Source organism: Rhinatrema bivittatum, chromosome 6, assembly GCF_901001135.1.
Source record: "Rhinatrema bivittatum chromosome 6, aRhiBiv1.1, whole genome shotgun sequence".
Classification (NCBI taxonomy): Eukaryota; Metazoa; Chordata; class Amphibia; order Gymnophiona; family Rhinatrematidae; genus Rhinatrema; species Rhinatrema bivittatum.
The window spans coordinates 49,081,043-49,102,384 of NC_042620.1; the positions used below are offsets into that span (position 1 = coordinate 49,081,043).

Sequence of the window (21,342 nt, forward strand, 5' to 3'; positions counted from 1 at the left end):
GTAAGTTTTTTGTTTTTTTTTTCTCCGATGCAGTCAACCTTAGTACCTGCTGGTCATCGACCGCTCACTTGGTCATTTGGTTATGGCATCAGGTTTTCTTCAGAGCCCCCAGAGCCCTCGAACCATGTCCCCTGCTGATGCAAAGATCAGGGGTGTCATTTTTTGCGACCAGATGATCCCCAAGGGCCGGCATGCCTGCCTGGATAAAATGGAGAAACTCTTTGGTTTGAAGAAGTCAGAACCCTCAATTCTGGCGTTGAGCGATTCGACACCAAGAGCCCGAGGGGAACCAATGGCCCCCGAGCTTTCGCTATCCACCCCTCCACCGGGGCCCTCGATGGAGAGAGGTGCCAGGGATCAGCCATCACTTTTATGTTCACGCTCCAAGACGTCAGGATTATCTCCTTCCTTCTCGGCACCGAGGAAAGACCGGGCTGAGCACTGTAGGAAGTCCAGGAAACATCGCCACCGGTCTCAGTCTGCACACAGTACCAGGCTCTGGTAGGCATCAATGCCTGTTGGGACTCCGAGGGAGATTTGGTGACGCATCCCACTACTCTGTCCGTCTTGTCTTCGGTGGATTTCCATGAGGAGCTGAAACACAGGGCGCAACTGGCGGTTGTCTGAGCTCTGCAGGACATCGAGCTGCCGGCCCCACCAGTACTTCCAACGGTACTTGAGCCTGCGCCCTCTATGTTGGTACCACTGCTGGAGCGCCTCAATGTCCTTTTTGGCATCCTCTCCACTGTTGCGCCCGTCGGTCGCAGACTGCGACCTTTGCTGCTCACCTCATTTTGCCCAGTAGCTCCAATTCTGGCTAAGATGGCCGCCTCTGCACGCTGACCCCCCCCCCCCCCCCCGGGGCATTCCCGGGAGGGCGATCCCGATCGCCATCTTGAATCTGGTGTGACCTAGGGCACGCGCGCACCTGCCTCCTTATGCACGTCATGGCGGGAACCTCTGGGGCGTCCCCTCCGCATAACGTCACTGCCTACTTGTATTTAAACCCACCGGACTTTCCTACCTACGAGTTAGCAAGGATTCCATCTTGCTTAATTCCTTTACTCTGAGACGCTTCGCATCGCTGTTCCTGTGTTTCAGGCTGAGTGACTCAGGTACCCGCTCCTCGGGGGCCTTGCTGCACTCAGGGCTATCCGCTCCTCGGAGAGCCTCATCTGCCTGTCTCACTTTCACCAGCTAAGTGAGTTTCTCCTGCATCGAATCTCCGATGCTGCTACTACTGCATTGTGAGTACAAGACCTCTACTCTACATTACCACGTCTGTCTTGCTGTGTGGATCATCGGGTTACCCCGCTCTGCGGACCACTACCGGATTCACGCTGTCTTGTACCAGTTATCTACATCTGCCTCCGGCCTGCCCCGCACTGCGGACCACTACCGGAGCTACCACACCAAGGCCTATCAAGAAGCAAGGATTCCCGGGGTTACCCCGCCCTGCGGACCGGAGAATCCATCCCAGGTCTTCTAATTCAAGGACTGAGTTTACAAATACGCTCCTCGGGTTTCTCTTTGCTGTATAATAAATATTCTCTGACTCCTGTGTCCATCACTGCTGAGACCCCGCCTGTCGTGGAGAGTCCTCACAGGGCTCCTCCCTGTGGGTGGTGTCAGCTCTCTCCACGACCCAAGTACCTTCTGCTATGCGCAAGCAGGACTGCAGCTTGGGGGCCATGTCAAGACTAACTCTGTCAGAGCCATGGCAGCTTCGGTGGTCCACCTGAGAACGGTCCCCATGGCTGAGATCTGTAAGGCTGCGACGTGGAGTTCTGTCCACACTTTTGCCACCCACTACTGTTTGGACAGGGATGGCTGGCATGATAGCAGCTTCAGCTAGTCTGTCCTCTGGAATCTTTCAGCTGTAGAACCCAACTCGTCCTTCCTACGGCCCATTCTTCAGGTTCAGGCTGTCTCCCTCTGTTACCAGCAGCACCATTGTTGTGCCTGTTGGTCTTTCTTGGGCGGGAACAGCCTGAAGCTAGGGATTCACCCATGTGTGGGAACTATCATCCTGCTTGGCCTAGGAGAAATTGTTGCTTACCTATAAGCAGTGTTCTGCTAGGACAGCAGGATGGTAGTCATCACGAAACCCACCTGCCACCCCGCAGAGTTGGGTTTCTCCTGTGTTTTGTTATATTTTTTTGTAATTCTGTGTTACAAGACTGGAGAGGTATACCACAATGATAGTGGCATACTGGGCATGTTCAGTGTGCCAGTCAAAGTTTCTAGAAATTTTGTCGTAAGTTTTCCGTGCCGGGCTCCATCTGATGTCACCCATGTGTAAGGACTAACATCCTGCTGTACTAGGAGAACACCTGTTACAGGTAAGCAACTCTGCTGGACCCAAACCCTTAGAATAGGGAACCTTATGTGTTTTGTGGAGCTGTTTTATTGGACTGAAGCGGAGGGTTGGTGATGCTTTTTTTCAGAATACAAATTTGCTTGGCTTGTCCTATAATGTTGGCCACAGGGACAGTATTTAGCTTTACACATTTTCTTCCCAGCAATCCCTCCTGTAAGAAACTCTTTGCCACTCTTGGTGCAGTGTCTAAGCATTTTTACTTCAGTCTTCCTCAGGGAATATTACTTCAGCATGAGACAAATATGTATACTACATTTTCATGGACAGATAAATGTACATTGAAATCCTCAGCTCAGTGTGGCAGTGGTCAAAAAGGCAAAGAGAATGTTAAGAATTATTTGGAAATGAATAGAGATTAAAACTGAGATTCTCCGAGGATAAACAGGATGGCAATTCTCACACATGGGGTGACATCATTGGATAGAGCCCAGCATGGAAAACTTATGTCAAACTTATTTCTAGAGCTTTGTCTGAACCTCTGAGTATGCCCAGCATGCACTATACCACACATCCATGTGGGGTCCCCTCAGTTTTTTTGTTTTTTTCCCGCGAGCCTAGTAGGTCTCGGCATTGTCTTTCTCTCAAACTTCTTTGAAGTTTTCTTATTTCACGTTTTTCACATGTTAAAAATTCTTCTTGTGGCATCAACATGGAGTCCTCTAAGTTCTCTCTTTAGTGACTTTAGCCAGCTTTTTTTCGGCATTTAAGGTAAATTTCTTTCATTGTCATTACCCCCAGGCGGTGGTGCCTTAAGTGCCTGCCAGCCATCGAGTTCGATTTTGCGTACCTTTTTGTTTCCAGTCAGCATGACCACGTCCATGTTTAAGCCATGCACTCAGTGCTCGAAGACTGTCTATCACGGATACCCATGATCCATGAATTCTCTGCCTGTGGGGTGAAGAAAAGGGGGCCAAGAAACAGAGAAGATTGAACCAGGGGAGGGGAAAAGAAGAGAAAGGGAAGGAGGAGGACGAGGGAAGATGAAGACTTCCATCTTAACTAGTCTATCATGCTGCAAACATTTTTTTTCCCAGGCCTCATTCACACCAAGGCAAATGAGCCCTGTATGGTTTGGATTGCAAAAGAGCCTTAGCTTTCTATCTAGAGCAGACAGAAGCCCTTAAACATTCCACCCAACTTCTTGTTTCTTTTGATCAGACCCATTTGGGGATTGCTGTTGCCAAGCAGATGCTTTCCAATTGACCAGCAGACTGCATCTCCTCTGGTTATGCCCAGGCAGGATGCATCTTGGGGCCCTGTCAAGGCTCACTCTATCAGAGCCATGGCAGCATTGGTGGCCCACTTGGAAACGGTTCCCATGGAGGAGATCTGCAGAGCTGCAGCTTGTGAATGAGAGGATGGAATTCCCATCTCACTACTATTTGGATATGGATGGACAGTGCAACAGTTGGTTTGACCAATCTGTCCTTTGGAACTCTATTCCTACCTAGGGCCCATTCTTTTTGTTCAGGCTGCCCCCCCCCCCCCCCCCCACTTTCCATGTTACCAACAAAACTAGTTGTTGTTGTGCCCATTAGCATTTGTTTGGTATTTTGTTGGACCCTTTTTTTGTTTTGGGAGGCACCTTGTAGCTGGGAATTCACCCATGTGTGAGGACTGCCATCCTTCTTGTCCTTGCAGAAAGCATAGTTGCTTACCTGTAACAGGTGTTCTCTGAGGACAGCAGGATGGCAGTTCTTCAAAACTCACCCACCACCCCGCAGAGTTGGGTTTCCACTTCATGGGTTTTTATTTTAATTTTTCGTTCCTCAATTCTGTGTTATAATACTGAGGGGCTGCCTCATGGATGCTGGTATAGTGCATGCTGGGAATGCTCAGAGGCTCAGACAGAGTTCTAGAAACTTTGACATGAGTTTTCCGTGCTGGGCTCCATCCGATGATGTCACCCATGTGTGAAGACCGATATCCTGCTGTCCTTGGAGAACACCTGTTTCAGGTAAGCAACTCTGCTATATCATAATGCCTTTGTATATATCCATGGTGTGACCACACCTTGAGTATTGTGTGCAGTTCTTGTCGCCCCATTTTAAAGACTTAGCAAACATAGAAAAGGTACAAGAAGGGCAAAAAAAAATGATAAAGGGGATGGGAAAGCTCCCTTAAGGAGCAAGGCTAAACAGATTAGGGTTGTTTAGCTTGGAAAAGAAATAACTATGATTAAAACTTATAAAATCATGAGTGAGGTGGAATGGTAAATAGGAAACAGATTTTTACCCTTTCAAACACTAGGACTAGGGGACATTCCATGAATCTAACAATCAGCAGATTTAAAACAAATTAGTATTTTTTCATTCAGCACGCTATCAATCTGTGGAATCTGTTGCCAGAGGATGTGGTCAAGGCAGCTAACATAGTTAAGTTTAAAAGAGGATTGGACAAATTCCTGAAGGAAAGTCCAGCAGCTATTAGCCAGATACACTTGGGAAAGCCAGCACTTATCCCTGGGCGTGCGATACAAGAAATAGATCAACCATTGGGGATCTGATGGGTACTTTGACCTGAGCTGGCCAGTATCTGAGACAGAATGCTGGGATTAATGGGCCTTTCTCTTACCCAGCATGGCATTTCTTATGTTCTAATTAGATAAAATATCATAAATATAGATCCTTAGTAATATGAGAGGAGTATTAAGTCCAATTTTTTTTTTTTTTTTTTTTAAATGGGCAGCAGTTTTCTTTTCATCCTCCTTTGGATTTCCAGCTCAGGTAGAACCAGCCTCTGACTACACCACCTTCATTTACAACAGCCTGGGGTGTTTTCCTTTGTTTTATATCCTCCACCTTTTGCAGTTGAGTCATTGGCCTGTAGGCACAGAATACAGCCCCCTCAGGAACCTAGAAGATACTCACCCTAAAACTAACCAGTAACTGTCACCTTTGAGCAATGATGGATATTCGCTTTCCTCTGGGGCTGTAAATACTACTTTCGCACCTTCCCAGGTCTCACCCAGCCTGGGAAGCAGAAGCCAAGCCCATGGTTTTTCACACAGCATTGCTCGGTATTAGAGATGTGAATCGAAACCAGAATCTGCTCAGATTCCGGTTCCGATTCACATCGTGGTTTTTTTTTTCGCCCGGCCCGATCACAGTTTTGTTTATCGGCTGCGCCCGAGCCAATAAACAAAAAACCCACCCCGACCCTTTAAAACTAACCCCTTAACTTCCCCCCCCCCCCCCCCAAAAAAAAAACATTTTACAGGTACCTGGTTGTCCAATGGGGGGTCCCGAGAGTGATCTCCCATTCCCGGGCCATCCTCTCTCTCCTGGGCCGTCGGCTGCCACTAATCAAAATGGCGCCGATGGCCCTTTGCCCTTACCATGTGACAGGGTATCCGTGCCATTGGCCGGCCCCTGTCACATGGTAGGAGCACTGGATGGCCCCAGTGCTCCTACCATGTGACAGGGGCTGGCCAATGGCACGGATACCCTGTCACATGGTAAGGGCAAAGGGCCATCGGCGCCATTTTGATTAGTGGCAGCCGACGGCCCGGGAGCGGGAGATCGCTCCCTGGACCCTCACTGGACCACCAGGTACCTGTAAAAAGTTTTTTGGGGGGGTCAGGAGGGTGGGGGAAGCTAAGGGATTAGTTTTAAAGGGTCGGGGTGGGTTTAGGGGTTATTTTTGTGTGCCGTTTTTCCCGCCCTCCCCCCCCCCCCCAAAATAAGAGAACCCCCACGATCAATATCGTGGGGTTTTCCTATTGTTTTGGGGGAGCCTCCAATTTCTGACTATTTTGAAAATATCAACGATATTTTCAATCATCCGAAGCCCGATTCACATCCCTACTCGGTAATGCCCCTGAGCCACTGGTTTGGCCCCCAGTATTACTTTCTCAGGATATTTTTCAGTAAGTTAAAATGCATCTAATCTCCTTTTAACTGCGTTTCCTTCTTTTTATTTGCTTATTTAATTATGAACCCAGATATGTTTTCTTCTGCTATCTTTATAAAAGTTAATCTGCCAGACCTTGTGAATGTCCCTCATTTGATAGCTTTTTTTTTTTTTTTGATTGTTTTTCCATCTGGATGCAAAACAGAAGCCCTGTTAATATCGTAATTGGTTTACTTCTTTGCAGACTGACATTTAATTGTTGACAGAGGCTGCTTTCCCCACACGAGCATACACAGAGGGGGCCATGTCAGCAGGCTGCATGACTGTAGTGCATGCTGCTTATTATACCCGTTTTCAGTGGGAAACTACTCACATCCTTGGCACTACTATTTTTCTGCAGCTAGGTGTGTGTTTTCCTTCCCTAGCCCACATAGCCACACCCCTGGGAGCGCCTTCTTTTTAAACTGCCTAAAAAAGTACTGGTGGTGTGAAAGTTATACCTGTACTTTTACCCACTGTGAGGACAGTTTGCACCAGAGATTCTAGCCAAGTACATTCTTTTGACATTTGCCTCATAATGAACACTGGTGAATCAGCATGAGTATGCTGCATTGAACATAAGAACATAAAAATTGCCATACTGGGTCAGACCAAGGGTCCACCAAGCCCAGCATCCTATTTCCAACAGTGGCCAATCCAGGCTATAAGTACCCAAAAACTAAGTATATCCCATGCTACTGATGCAGGTAATAGCAGTGAATATTTTCTAAGTCAATTTGATTAATAGCAGGTAATGGACTTCTCCAAGAACTTATCCAAACCTTCTTTTTTATAGCCAGCTACACTAACATCACTAACCACATCCCCTGACAGCAAATTCCAGAGTTAAATTGTGTGTTGAGTGAGAGAGATTTCTCTGATTAGTTTTAAATATTCTACATGCTAACTACATGGAGTGCCACCTGGTACTTCTATTATCCGAGAGTAAATAACAGATTCACATTTACCCGTTCTAAACCTCTCATGATTTTAAGCACCTCTATCAAATCCCCCCTCAGCTGTCTCTTCTCCAAGCTGAACATCCTAACCTCTTTAGTCCTTCCTCATAGGGGAGCTGTTCCATCCCCTTTATCATTTTGGTTGCCCTTCTCTTTACCTTCTCTATCACAGCTATATCTTTTTTTGAGATGCGGCAACCATCTCTTTCTTTTGTATCCTTAATATTGTTAGCCTGGTCCTTTAAATGGTAGTTCTCAACTCTGTCCTCCAGCACTGTAGCCCAACCATTCTCAAACCAGTTCTCGATGCTCATCAGAACAGTCTTGTTTTCAGAATATCCACAATGAAATATGTGTACATGCAGAGTATGCAGATATATTTCATGCATATTCATTATGGATATTCTGAAAACCAGACTGGCCAACTGGTTCTTGATGGCTAGACTGAGAATCATTGCTTTAGTCAGTCTGGTTTTCAGGCTTTCCCTGAATGAGATGGTTTTGCATAAATCAGCCTGGTTTCTAGACCCTATGCAAATATTTCTTGTTACTGTTCAAAATTGATGGCCTGAAAGCCAGACTGACTAGGCTGCTCCCAAGGACTAGGTTGAGGACCATTGTTTTAAAATCTACCGAGCAGTATGAGTGGTAAAAGAGCACCATTGTGAGATGTAGTTATTGTTGGTCTGGTTTGTTTTTTAGATACTTATTCATCTGGGCCTTTTGACAAAGGAATCTGGATTCAAGATTGCTGAGAATGCATTTAGCGGAGGCCCACTTGGTGAACTGGTGCAGTGGAGTGATCTAATTACCTCTCTTTACTTACTGGGCCATGACGTTAGAATTTCAGCTTCATTAGCTGAGCTCAAGGAGTAAGATGATTTACTTTCCATTTTAAAACTAGAAAGCAAAAGATAAATTGTGAACTTCTTGAAGCCACCTATTAGCATGTAATTTGTTGAAGAAAATGAGTGATAATTCACTAAATAAGAGATAAGTAGATTATTTTCATGAGCTAAATATATATTTTCTGAAACGATGATATGTTTTCATTGTATGTGTAGTCTCCTGAGAATTCCTAAGCGAGCACATGGAAATTGACGCTAAGTAACTTATTCAGCAGGTGCTTTGAACATCTGCACTTTCCTGATTCTTCTTCCTGTTATGCCGCATCATCTTCTGCAATATGTCGTTCATTAAAGTCTTTCAAATAATAGGTTCATATGATTAACTTAATTTTGCTGAAATTAATTGCTTTAAAAGGTTTTGCTCGTATTTCAGTGAGCAAACATGTAATTCATTCTGATTTTGTTAGTCATACGGGTTTTGAATTTCTATGGCATTTCCTCTTATTTTCTCATTACAATGAAACATGTTTAAGCTCAAGAACTGAATCTACTGTAAACGGGGGATTTATAATCATTTATCAGGAGTATGTAATATCTATGTATAACAGTTTTCAGCGACTGTATTGATAACTTTAACTTGCAGGGTGATGGTGTAGAATTTATTTAAAGTTAAAGCATTTGTAAAATGTTTCTCTATTAGCATTGACTAACGGATACAAGTTGCAGTTAACTACTTTTATTCCCTCCTCTTGACTAGGATTATGAAGAAAGTTGTAGGCAACAGATCTGGCTGCCCCACGCAGGGAGATAAAGTGGTAGAACTGATATACATTGACATCGTAGGACTCACTCAGTTTAAGAAAACTCTTGGCCCATCATGGGTTCATTATCAGTAAGTGTTACTTGTGAACTTTAAAAAGGTGAATTTTGTTCAAGAAATTGTATGTATTCACAAGTTAAATTCATTTTCTGTATTTGCGTGCCACATAAATAATGTATTCCTTCAGAGGTGCCATGTTACAATTCGTGAAATGTGAATCCAATAACTCTGTCTTACCTAGACAAGTAGTAGAGTATCCTTGCGTACAGCTGCCGGAACTCTCAGCACAGCTCTGCGTCACAGCGGAGGCGGTCGGAGAGGTGCCGCTGAAGTCCAGGTCAGAAGTAGGCAGTAAGCAGGAAGTTTTGGGTATGAACCAGTTCAGAAGGCAGGCGGCAGGAAGGCAGAGTCCGGATGCAGTCCAAGTCTTGGCAGGCAGCAGGCAAACAGAGTCCAGGGAACAAACCAGGTCAGAAGGCAGGCGGCAGGCAGGCAAAGTCCAAATTCTAGTCCAAGTCTTGGCAGGCAGCAGGCAAACAGGGTCCAAGGAACAAACCAGGTCAGAGGGCAGGTGGCAGGCAGCCAAATCCAAATCCAGTCCAGGTCTTGGCAGGCAGCAGGCAAACAGGGTCCAAGGAACAAACCAGGTCAGAAGGCAGGCGGCAGGCAGGCAAAGTCCAAATTCCAGTCCAAGTCTTGGCAGGCAGAAAGGAGAAGCAAATGTCACTGAGCACCAGCACAGTCAGCCTATAGCTGAGGCACTGCTGTGCTGGTCTCGGCTCTTTAAATAATTGAGTTTTGGCGCGCAAACCCCAATGACTTCCGGACGGAGGTCCGACACAATCGATGGGTGGAGTTAGCGCACGGCTCTCGCCGCTGCCGGAAGTCGGCGCTCATCGGCGCTGGCCCCCACTACCCGGGGACGCCGCGAGGTAACATGCCAAATGTCAAGATTGGACAGAACTTAGCTTTTCCAATTTTTGCTGTTGATAAAAGTGGGTTTATTGATATAACACACCTCAAACCTGCATCTCAGTTGAAATTGACCATCCCCTGAAACTGGCCATGTTTTGGGAAACTGCATCAGGAGGGACCAATTTTAAGAATAGACAAATGAAATAGAGTGTGTGTATGTATATATATATTCTATTTCATTTGTCTATTCTTAAAATTGGTCCCTCCTGATGCAGTTTCCCAAAACATGTCCATATATATATATGGACAGGCGAAGGGCAAAAACAAAATGCAACTCAGAATATGATTACAAAAGTACATAATACAGTACAATGTGGAAAAATACAAGTATAAAGACAGAAAACTCAACTGTACAGGATTCAAAAACAAATGAGCAAAGAGCAATCTCACCTTGATTGTACAAGTTTTAGAAGCAAATGAGCAGGCAGCTGAGCCTGAGCGTGGAGGAAGTACCTGGGTGAGCTGCAGGAGCGACTTTCCAACATCCCCTTGCCGGCCCTGACGTCATCTTTGGGACCCGAGGCGCCTACAAAATCGGCGCTGTGCGGCGTTCAGGCTGCAGCTGAGCCTGAGCGTGGAGGAAGTACCTGGGTGAGCTGCAGGAGCGACTTTCCAACATCCCCTTGCCGGCCCTGACGTCATCTTTGGGACCCGAGGCGCCTACAAAATCGGCGCTGTGCGGCGTTCAGGCTGCAGCTGAGCCTGAGCGTGGAGGAAGTACCTGGGTGAGCTGCAGGAGCGACTTTCCAACATCCCCTTGCCGGCCCTGACGTCATCTTTTGGACCCGAGGCGCCTACAAAATCGGCGCTTTGCGGCGCACCGCCAAAGCCGCGCGCGCGGCTTTGTCCGGCTTAGTACGGATTAGTGCGGATGGGCGGGGCACTATCCTCGTGACCACTCAGCCGCCACAGAAGCCCAGAAGAATACTGCACATAGTAAGTTGGACTTATAAGCGACCTCTCTTGGAAACTGAATAATAAAGTTTGTTATGCCTCCTAAACGAAAGGGGAGGGTAAGGGTGTATCCTCAGGCACCCCTCCCATCCCCATTCCAACAAGAGATTGTCCGCTATATGACTAACGCAGCTCTGAAATCTCCGGCAACCAAGGATACTGCAGACCCAGCTCTTATGGGAGAAAGAACTGGGTCATTAGAGGAGGCTTCGCTGAGCCCAAACCTGGGATTGCCACCAATACAGAGGGGAAGTGAAACCTCGCCTGGGAATTCAACACAGCAGTTTAATTCCACTGAGTCCAAGTTAATCTTGGTAAACCGTGAAGAAAGCCCTCCAGGCATGGAAGGTGGTGAGGACGAAGCTACAGAATTTCTGGGAGCTTGTTCAACCCCAATTACCAGGAATGGAGGGGAAGATCCTGCTCCCAGTCACGAGGTAATAGAGATTCCAACACGCCCTCAGGTGGTAACACTGGAACAGTTGTGGGACTTGATGACTGTAATGAATATGAATATGAAGGGTTTGGGAAAAAAAGATAGATCTTATTGCAGGGAATAATCTGCAGAGTGTAATGGCAGTACGAGAAGAGGTAAAAAAGTCTGAGGAAAGAATCCAAAAATTAGAGGATAAAGAGAAAAAAAATATGGAATTTCAGGCTGTTGTAGCTAAAGATAGAAATTCATTATCGAGAAGATTGGAAATCTTTGAAAATAACTCTAAACGTCTTAATTTAAGGATGTTAAATTTCCCCAGGGTGGTAGGCCAAGTTCCCATGGAGACATTACTTCAATTTTTGAAGGAAGTTTTATTATTTCCAGAAAATGAATTACCTTTTATAAGTTTCTGTTACTTCCTACCTAAGAGAAGCCCAAATTTAAATACATCAGAGTTACCTTTTCAAGGTAATCTTTCCAATTTTCTAGAAAATTCGGAAAGCAGAATAATAGAGGGGTTTTACTTGTAGCATTTCAGAATTTACTAGACCTTAATAAGGTCATGAGAAAATATTTTTCAATATACCCCATATCATTCTGTGACGATGTGATAAAGATTTTTCCCGACCTATCATATGCTACTCAGCAAAAAAGAAAGGAATTTTTGGTTCACCGTCAGGCAGTAATTTCTATGGGATACTCTTTCACTCTGAGATTTCCCTGCAAATGTATGCTGAAGAAGGAACAAGATACTTTTGTGTTTTTCACACCTGATCAGTTAATTAATTTTATAGAACAAAGGAGAACAGTCACTTCTCCTACACCTCCCAGTGAGTAGTAAATTAGTATTCAGAGCATAACTATGGATGATGTATGGAAAGAGAATTTAATTTGTTTTAGCACTCCCCTTATTTACTGAGCTTCTGTTTTTGTTTGTTGGTGGGTAACAATTTCTGATTGATGGGAAAATAATAACAAGAGAGAATTGTAGAGGAATTAAGTTGGAAATTTCATGAAATGTATACTTATTATTGGTTTTTTGTATTGAATTGAAAAAAGTCAATAAAGAATAAATACAAAAAAAAAAAAAAAAGAAGCAAATGAACAGCATAACTTGTAGTGCTTCCAGTGAAGGGATTCACATAGCAGGACAAAGAATGCTAAACAAATCACATGATCTGAAAAGTAACCAGTTTGACTATTCCTTCCCTTGCTCTGATGTCTATCAATGAAGACAGTTTACAAAAAGACAGTCCGGCTCAGAATTAAGACTGGAGGGCGAGACGGTATTTAATGTGTAAATTCATCTCTGTTCCCATTGGAGAAGACATCGAGAGAAGTCCCTGCCACAAGCAGAAGAATTAAATTTTCCATTGACAAAAAAGCAAAGCTCCTCAAGACTAGACGAGCATTTTCTCAGGTGTTATGCAAGCAGGAAGAATGTTCGTACATGCGGGTTCAAACCATATGAGAGGTCTTGCCAACATTATTACATAAACGACCTCTGAGGACAAACAATCCAAAGAAAAATTTAAACAAAAGGTTTCCACAGAGAAGGGGGGTGTGAAGTTCGATAAAGAAAAAGCACATGCTTTGCATCTCCTACAGGGAACGTGTCTGTATATGAGTGAACAACGTGCTACAGGAGCCCAATATTCCATTTTGCCATGTCCAGAATCTGGAGATTCTGGACATGGCAAAATGGATTCCATGATTGAGAATCTGCATAGGCATTGCCAATTCTTCCAAATATTGCAGATGAAATGCAATGTGGGTGAAAAAGGCAAGACTCAGGTCAGATATCCAATTTAACAGGAGTGGATTTAGTGAAAAGTAAATCATGGCTTATATACAGGGCACATTTGAATTTTCACTTAACTTTGAAAGGATAGCCGTGCTGTAAAATGTTATTAAACATGGTACTGGCCTGTGAAATAAATTCATCTTTAGTTGAACATATACATTGAAAATAGAAAAATTGTCTCACTGGGATATTATTGCATGGGGCTTGTGGATGACAGCTGTTGTAGGCAAGCAAAGTATTCATATCAATAGTTTTTTTTTAAAGATAGTGGTATGAAAAGTACCATTTCAGATAGAGACAGAGATATCTAAAAATGAAACACAATGAGGGTCAATAAACACAGAAAAACATAGGTTGGGATTGCAGGAATTCAACCAGTCTAGAAATAAAATTCTATGTTAGTACCAGCCCAGATAAGAAAAATGTCATTTAAGTAGCAGTACTAGGATAGAATAAATGGCCAAGAACCAGATTGATAAAGGAAAAGCTCTTCAAATTTAAAAACACATAGGCAGACAATATCGGGGGCCATGATGGCCCCCATAGCCGCCATACCTTTCACCTCTTGGTATATGCAACCATTAAAAATAAATTTTTAGTGAGCATGAAGCATGTTATTTCCACTTGAAAGTGGGTGGGCACTCACAAATTTTCTTCAATATCAAGGGTGGTGAGGGAAAACAGGATGAAGAGGAAGGGAAACCTGGTTCAGAAGAGAGATGCAACAATCAGAGTCATGGATATAGGAAGGGGCAGAGGGCACCAGGGGTTTCAAAAAAGTTAAATCATGATAGAGGTTCTAGAAGAGAACCAATATCAGAGACAATAGGTCTACCAGCGGGGATTGTGGAGTGACTTGTGGATTTTGGGTAAAATGTAAAAGACAGGTGTATGAGGTGGTGCTTTATGGGGGGGGTGGAGGTGACATCACCGGCGAAGATGGCAGCTTAGACTCAGCACTCCTTCTACCGCCCAGCAAATCTACTAACATCCAAGCTACCTACCAACAAATTTCTGCAATTCAGCTTATCAGCTACAGAAACGCTGTTATAGCTGCCAAATGAAAAAATTTGTTTTCGACACTTCTCCTTTCAGAAGGATGACATCTCAGTGGCAGAGGGCGGTGGCAAGAGCATGAGCCCTGGCAAAGATGGCATCTGTATAGCAAGGCCCTGAGGGAGACTCTGCTGTCCCTGTCACCTTCAATAATCAGGAATCTGAATTCCCTACTCAGGCTGAGTTTCAGGAGTGGTTTCAAAGCCTCAGAAAAGACATCAAATTGCTTCGCCAGGAAATGCTCGAGCAAATGTAGGAGATCATGAAGATATAGCATCATTAGGTCACCACATGGATGATTTGGACTCCCATCTGGATCAACAAATTGAAATGGCCAAAAATGTAAAGAAAATATACTCTGAGCTGCAGGACAACAACTTGTTAATTAAAGAAAAGCTAGCCAACTTGGAAATTCAGGCAAGCCGGAGTAATCTCCGTTTTCAGGGTTTTGTGGAGTCACCAGAGAATGAGGACTGCAATATCATGATTACACATTTTTGTAAGTACCTGCTAACCTCCTCCGGGGCTGGTGCTGATCAAGAGCCTCCTCATATTAAATTAGATAGGGCCCACCGTGCCCTAAGAGCCCCCATGGCAAACCGCAGCAGAGACTTGGTTTGCTTTCATGACTTTACAGTCAAAGAAAAGGTGGCACAGGTTGCTAAAAAGCAGGCTGTCCAGCAATGGGAAGGACAGGATATCTCAATACTTGCAGATCTCTCCCAAGCTATACTACAGAATCGCCAGAAATTGAGTAACTACTTTTCTAAGAAAATATAACATCAAATACAGATGGCTGCACCTGTTTGGCCTCTCCTTCTCTCTAGAGGGGATCACGCATAAGATTCGCTCCCCTGACGATGCCACTTCCATTTTGGCTCCACATGACTTTACTTCCACCAAGTTGTCTGTAAAAACATTAAAACTGCCCACTATAAGAGCTGCTATTCCTACCTGGCAGAAAGTTGGGAAACGCAACAGCAGACTTCGGCCCCATTCCGGTGGTTCCTTGCCTAATAAGGGAACCACTTGAACAGTAATGCTTTTATGACCAGCATTTATGAACCTTGTTTATCTGCCTGTTTAAGTTAATATCTCAGATCGTTTACTCAAAGCTATTGTTTAGCTTTTTATTTTTTGGATGATTGTTTGCTGTGTGGTGTTTGGACCCCATCACACTGCTGATAGTAACTCCCCCACTGATGTTAGTGGATAAGGCCTGCAGGGAGGATTATGCAGGCCAGTTCTCTTTGGGGTTAGGTGGAACACAATTTTGGGACGCTGCCCCCCACGTGAGTATTTCCATGTTATATTATACCAATATGTTTGTTGTTTTTGTCAGAGATTGGACCAGTTTGAATATTTGTATACATAGAACAACTTGTGGATCAGTGATGACATTAATTGTCTCTTTGGCTCTCAAGAGTGTTTCCTGTATTCTGGAAAATGTTATTTTTTTCTTTTCTTCTGCCTCCCTTTACTAATGGTCTAGAACGTTCCTCTATGGCCCCTTAAAATTATTATTTTTTTCACATGGCAGATGACACCATTTCGAATACTCTCCATTAATGCTAAAGGCCTTAACTCCCCTTATAAAAGAACTTCGTTTCGAGAGCTAGAGATATCAAAGGCTGATATTACCTTTGTCCAAGAAACACATTTAACAAGAAGATATGAACATCATCTTTTGTTCTCCTAAACTTTCTCAAATATTTTTTCCCCCTGTAATAAGTCTATGAAATATACTGGGGTCTGTATAATGTTTTCAAAGAACTTTATCTGTGAATGCACCCATAGCATTGAAGACCTCCCTGGGAAGATATTTAATATTGCATGTAGTAGTGAATGATATTAACTACACGCTGGCTAACATTTATGCCCTTCAAAGACCAGGGAGAGTTTTTTTAGAGAACTTCATCAAGTCTTTCTTCCACATCTGGTAATTTAATAATGGGTAGTGATTTTAGTATAGCTATTTCCCCCATACTAGATACATCAAAAGTTTTCTCTACCTTAGCGAGTACCCACCATTCAGTCTTGAGAGCTCTAATGGAGGATTTCCACCTTATGGATGTTTAGAGGACTCGATTCCCCAACTCTCGAGTGTATACATATTACTCAGTGCCTCATGATTCATACTCTAGGCTAGACTACCTCCTGGTGGATAAGACAATCCTTCATAACATTCAGGCCACTGATTATAGAGGTAATTACCTGGTCGGATCATGCTCCCATATGGGTAGATATATTATTTGATCGTTATGATGTGGGTAAAGATTTTGGAGACAATGAGTCCTTACTACAGGATCCTATCTATAACAAATGTTCATGCTATTCAGGATTTTTTTCTCAATAATGACAACTGACTCCTCCCCTATAATGATATGGGATTGTTTTAAGGCCTTTATTAGGGGTCTTTTCATCGCTCGAGGTACATTCCTTAAGCGACAAAATGAGGAGGAATGTATAAAGCTGTGCCACACTATTGGCTTATCTCAGAAACATCTAGTGAATTCCTCAAAACGAACTTTATCGCTCCTTTCCAAAACTAGAGAAGACTTAAAACTCTTTGAATCATCTAGGATGGCTCACATCTTAGAATTAACAAAACAGGAATATTTTGAAGGTGGTGAAAAAGCGGGCAAGCTGCTTGCTCATGAATTGAAAAAGATATCTCTTCAAAATGTTATCTTAAAAATTAAAGACACTAATGGCCGTATCCTATCTAATAATTCAGATATTAGGCAGCCTTCCTCAATTTTATACAGACCTTTATAGCCCTAATCTCTCAATTACCTCAGATAACATTGAAGGTTATCTGAACAATATTCCCCTACCACATCTCTCGAGTGAGATGCATTATAATTCAGAAGGTGAAATTCCTAGTCCTGAAACCTTACTCTCCAAGAATCTTAAAGCAGGCAAAGCCCCAGGCCCCGATGGATTGTCTTCTAAATTTTATAAGCATCATATCTTGTGATGCACTTACAGAAAATTTTAAATTCCTTACACATGGGTGGCTCACTGCTCCCAAATTGTAATTTAGCTGGTATCACTATTGCCAAACCAGATAGAGATCCCATGTTATGTGGCTCCTACCGACCCATCTCTTTAATAAATCTTGCTTTAAAATTATTGGCTAAGATATTAGCTGACCGTCTTAACCACTTTATTGTGCAGATTATTCATTTGAACCAGGCTGGCTTTATCCCGGGCAGGATGGCGAGTGATAACATCTGAAAAATATTAAATATAGAATGGGGTGCCAATAAGGGGAAAGTAGCCACACTTCTTCTAGTTACTGATAATGAAAAAGCATTTGATATGGCTTACTGGTCATACCTTTTCTCCACATTGGATAAAATGGGCTTTGGTCCTTACGTTCTGAACTGGGTGCACTCTTTGACACTCCCCAAAGCCTGTCTCAAAATCAACAGAGGTTACTCGGATTCCTTTCAGGTCCAGAGAGGCACTAGGCAAGGCTGCCCTCTCTCGCCATTCCTTTTTGCATTATTTTTTGAAACCTTGGCCATTGCCATCTGAAATAATCCACATATTTCCGGTTTTCAACTAGGTTCCCAGTCCTTTAAACTCTTCCTATTTGCAGATGATAATTTACCATTAGCAACCCGTACTCATCTCTGCAAGCAATTGAATCTGATTTGGCCCAATTCAGTGAAGTATCTGATTTCAAGATCAACTGGGACAAATCTGAGATTCTCAGTATCTCCTGCGATTCACAGTTGGTATCCTATTTAAAGGCTCATCACCCGTTCAAATGGTCCCATCAAAAGATCAAATATCTGAGTGTATATAGGTAGACATCTAAAAGACATTTACTCGTTGAATTATATTCCTCTACTGAGGAAAATTTATCAAGGCCTAGAGAGATGTCCTGGCTGAGGAGAATTTCCACAATGAAGATGAATATTTTACCTAGGTTCCTTTATCTGTTCCAAACTTTAAAATCCCAATTTCCAATTCGTTATTAAACAGTGGCAAAAAAACTTTCACTTCATATGGAAAAGACGACCATCTAGAGTTGTCCGCACTGTCCTTTTCCAATCTAAAGAGAATGGAGGGTTAGGAGTCTAACTTATTATGGTACTACGCAGCAGCTCAGCTTCGACCCATTATCGATTGGTACATCACAGGGGCAAGTAAGCAATGGGTCCAAATTGAACAATTCTGACTGTGTGATATGCCTCTACCAGCTACTGTGAGGCAACCCCAACAATCGTGGCATGCCTGTCCAGATATGGCCCCTCCCACTCGTGGGAAGCTCGGCAGTATCATTTGGGGACAGGGCTTTATTTTCATTCATCCTATCTCTTCCATAACTTATCCTTCCCTCCTTGTATACCCTTACAATCTTTCAAATGCTGGAAAGAGAAAGGAATCTCACTGGTTGAACATCTTTGTGTAAACAGGAAAATGTTAACCTTTGATAACTTGAGGGTCAAATATAAATTACCCAACTCTGAATTCCTCCCATACATGCAGGTCAAACATTTTATAGTCAGCATCCAGGCCAGAGCCCTTCTATTGCCTGAGAAATCTTTATTTGAATGATTTTGTGCCCAGGCGCTTTATATGAAAAAGGTGATTTCTAAAATATATCTATTGTTAAAAATGTTAAATTGAAGGACAAGCCCAACCATATAAAAGCTTTGGAGCAAGACTTGGAATATGGTCTTTCTGAAGAAACCTGGTTGCTTATTTTTCAGGCTGTCAGGAAATGTATCTCCTCCCTAATAATAGAGAATAGCTATAACTTGCATAAATTTAGCTCCAGAACAAGCGAAAAATGTTGGCGGGGTTGTTCTTTTAGAGGTACCATGTATAGTGGGAATTCCCTAGGGTACAGCATCTCTGGCAGCAGATGTCTGACATACTATCTTAGATCTTTAAGTTTAACGTCCAGCTGATGAAAGACCTGGCGCTTTTAAATCATCAAATATGTGACGAGACCCATTTTCCTGGAGACTGGATCACGTTTTGTCTCTCCCAAGAGTATTCGCACGCTTGGATACAATATGTACAATCAACAAAATCATGGCATTCAAACATAGAATCAGTATGTTTTATTCGGTCTGGGTCCCATAATTACAATGGAGACAGTTTGATAATTTGTAATACCTACTATCAAGTGTGTTTCTGGAATATCTTTCTATATTTTTCCTTTTGCATATTATGGTCCATGATGACGATGCTCTTATTCTTCTCATAATCTTATGTTGTATTTGGGAGTGGCAGCTCAGGGGATGGGAGGGGAGATAAGAAGTGACAAGTGCTTTGTTTATGTTCAAATTGCTACTATATTCGATGTACTTTGACCGCAATAAAAATGTTAATTATTAAAAAGAAAAAAAGTGGCTTCATGGGAGGTAACATAATGGGCATCTACATGTTTGTACCAGTGTAGAAATAGCAGTGCTGAATACTGGAGTAGGATAAATTGTGAGAGGTACATAACCATCGGACTTTAAAGCTCACTGCTACTAACGATCCTGCCTCTAGAACCCTGGCTTCACTGCAATCAGTGCGAAACCTCTGCGTTCTAATAGATCAACACCTGAACCTTAAAACACATATCAACTCTGTATTAAAAGATGGCTTCTATAAGCTCAATGTTATAAAAAAAAAACCTCAAACCTTTACTCCACACGCACGACCACAAAATAGTCATTCAAGCTATCCTGATGTCTAAACTGGACTACTGCAACTCCCTGTACCTAGGCCTTCCATTCTCCACAATAAAACCCCTCCAAATGTTACAAAATGCCACCGCTAGAACCATTATGAATGCCTGCAAATTTGACCACATAACCCCCCTTCTCAAAGACCTCCACTGGCTCCCCATACCCTCCCGTATTCTATTTAAAACCCTCACAATAATTCACAAATCTATCCAGAAAAACAACTCCAGCTGGCTTAAAGAGACACTCCGCACCACACATTCCTCACGCCCCACCAGGACAAACCATAAGGGTACCTTGCACATCCCTCCCATCAAGAATGCCCACCTCACCTCAACAAGAGAGCGCGCCCTATCTATAGTTGGCCCCACTCGCTGGAATACACTACCCACTAATCTACGCCTAGAGCCCTGTCCTTACAAATTCAAGAAAAAGCTAAAAACATGGCTCTTCCACCAGGCATTTCCAGACTAGATCCATGTTTTCATTCCCCCCCTTTCGACCCTACCCCCTTAACCCCCCCTTTTAGTTTTATACCCTATTCCCAGTACTCATAGACATGCCTAACTCGCACAATATATTCCTCAGTCAAGTAATTTATATAATTGTATATTTTGTAAAATGTTATCGTGATGTTACTCCTTGTTTTTTTACTGGTTTCGCCTTTCCTCTCTTTTCTTTCCTTCAGGCTTCTCCTTATAGCCTTCTTTATTACAGCACCCCTGATGCCACTCGCTCCTTCTTGCTACCCACTGCCCCACACCTGTTAAATGTAATTTCCATCTTTTTGTTGATGTAAACCGATATGATGTGTCTACTAATGTCGGTATAGAAAAGCTGTTAAATAAAATAAAATAAATAATAGGAGTGATCAGCCAGTTGCATTCAACTTCAGATATACAGGTAGCCTGATCAAGTACTACCAAGCCACTACCTTTTGTCAGCAGGTTTGATAATTGTAGAAGGGTCAGATGTTAGTGTTGCATGATCAGATCCAGATAGATTTGAATAACTTTGTTGGTAATGCATTTCAGAATTGTGCAAGTCTAACAGTACCAAATGTTCAAAAGCAAGCAATAGAGGGTCAATCAGACCTGGAGGGATCTATGTAGATTTGCGCAAGGTGATGGAAATGTCCGGACTGCTCTGGCTTGCTGAAAAGAACAATCTGATGTGCAGGAGTTGTAGAAAGCACTGAAAAATAAGTACAAGTCTCAAAAGAATTGTGCCAGGGGGAGGGAACAAAGGACAGTCCATTTTCAAGTATCAAAAGCCATGATGAGAAGTTAACTATCAATGATGGCTGACCAAGGCATTTATTATAGTTTTTAGAATGTACTAAAACACTTAGATATATATGGAATAAGAGAGTGCCACTGAAATAAATTGGAACTTTGTCTTGCGATAAATGTTAGGGACTAAGCCAGTAAAAGGAATTGGGCTTACTAGTTTGGAATTTTTCCTATGCTTATGCAGTCAGAAGCAAACCTAGCCCCGGATGCCCATGCTGAAAACAAAAG

At 43.1% G+C, this 21,342-nt stretch overlaps 1 protein-coding gene across 3 annotated transcripts in view; it reads left to right on the top strand.

Annotated features, from left to right (window-relative positions):
• MGAT5 (alpha-1,6-mannosylglycoprotein 6-beta-N-acetylglucosaminyltransferase) overlaps window positions 1–21,342 on the top strand; it is a 422,238-nt gene that overhangs the window by 216,979 nt on the left and 183,917 nt on the right. For all 3 annotated transcript variants that reach the window (XM_029605357.1, XM_029605355.1, XM_029605356.1), the window contains 2 exons: window positions 7,933–8,102; window positions 8,836–8,970. In XM_029605357.1, the coding sequence (XP_029461217.1) occupies window positions 7,933–8,102; window positions 8,836–8,970 (305 nt within the window). The remainder of the gene's footprint in view (window positions 1–7,932; window positions 8,103–8,835; window positions 8,971–21,342) is intronic.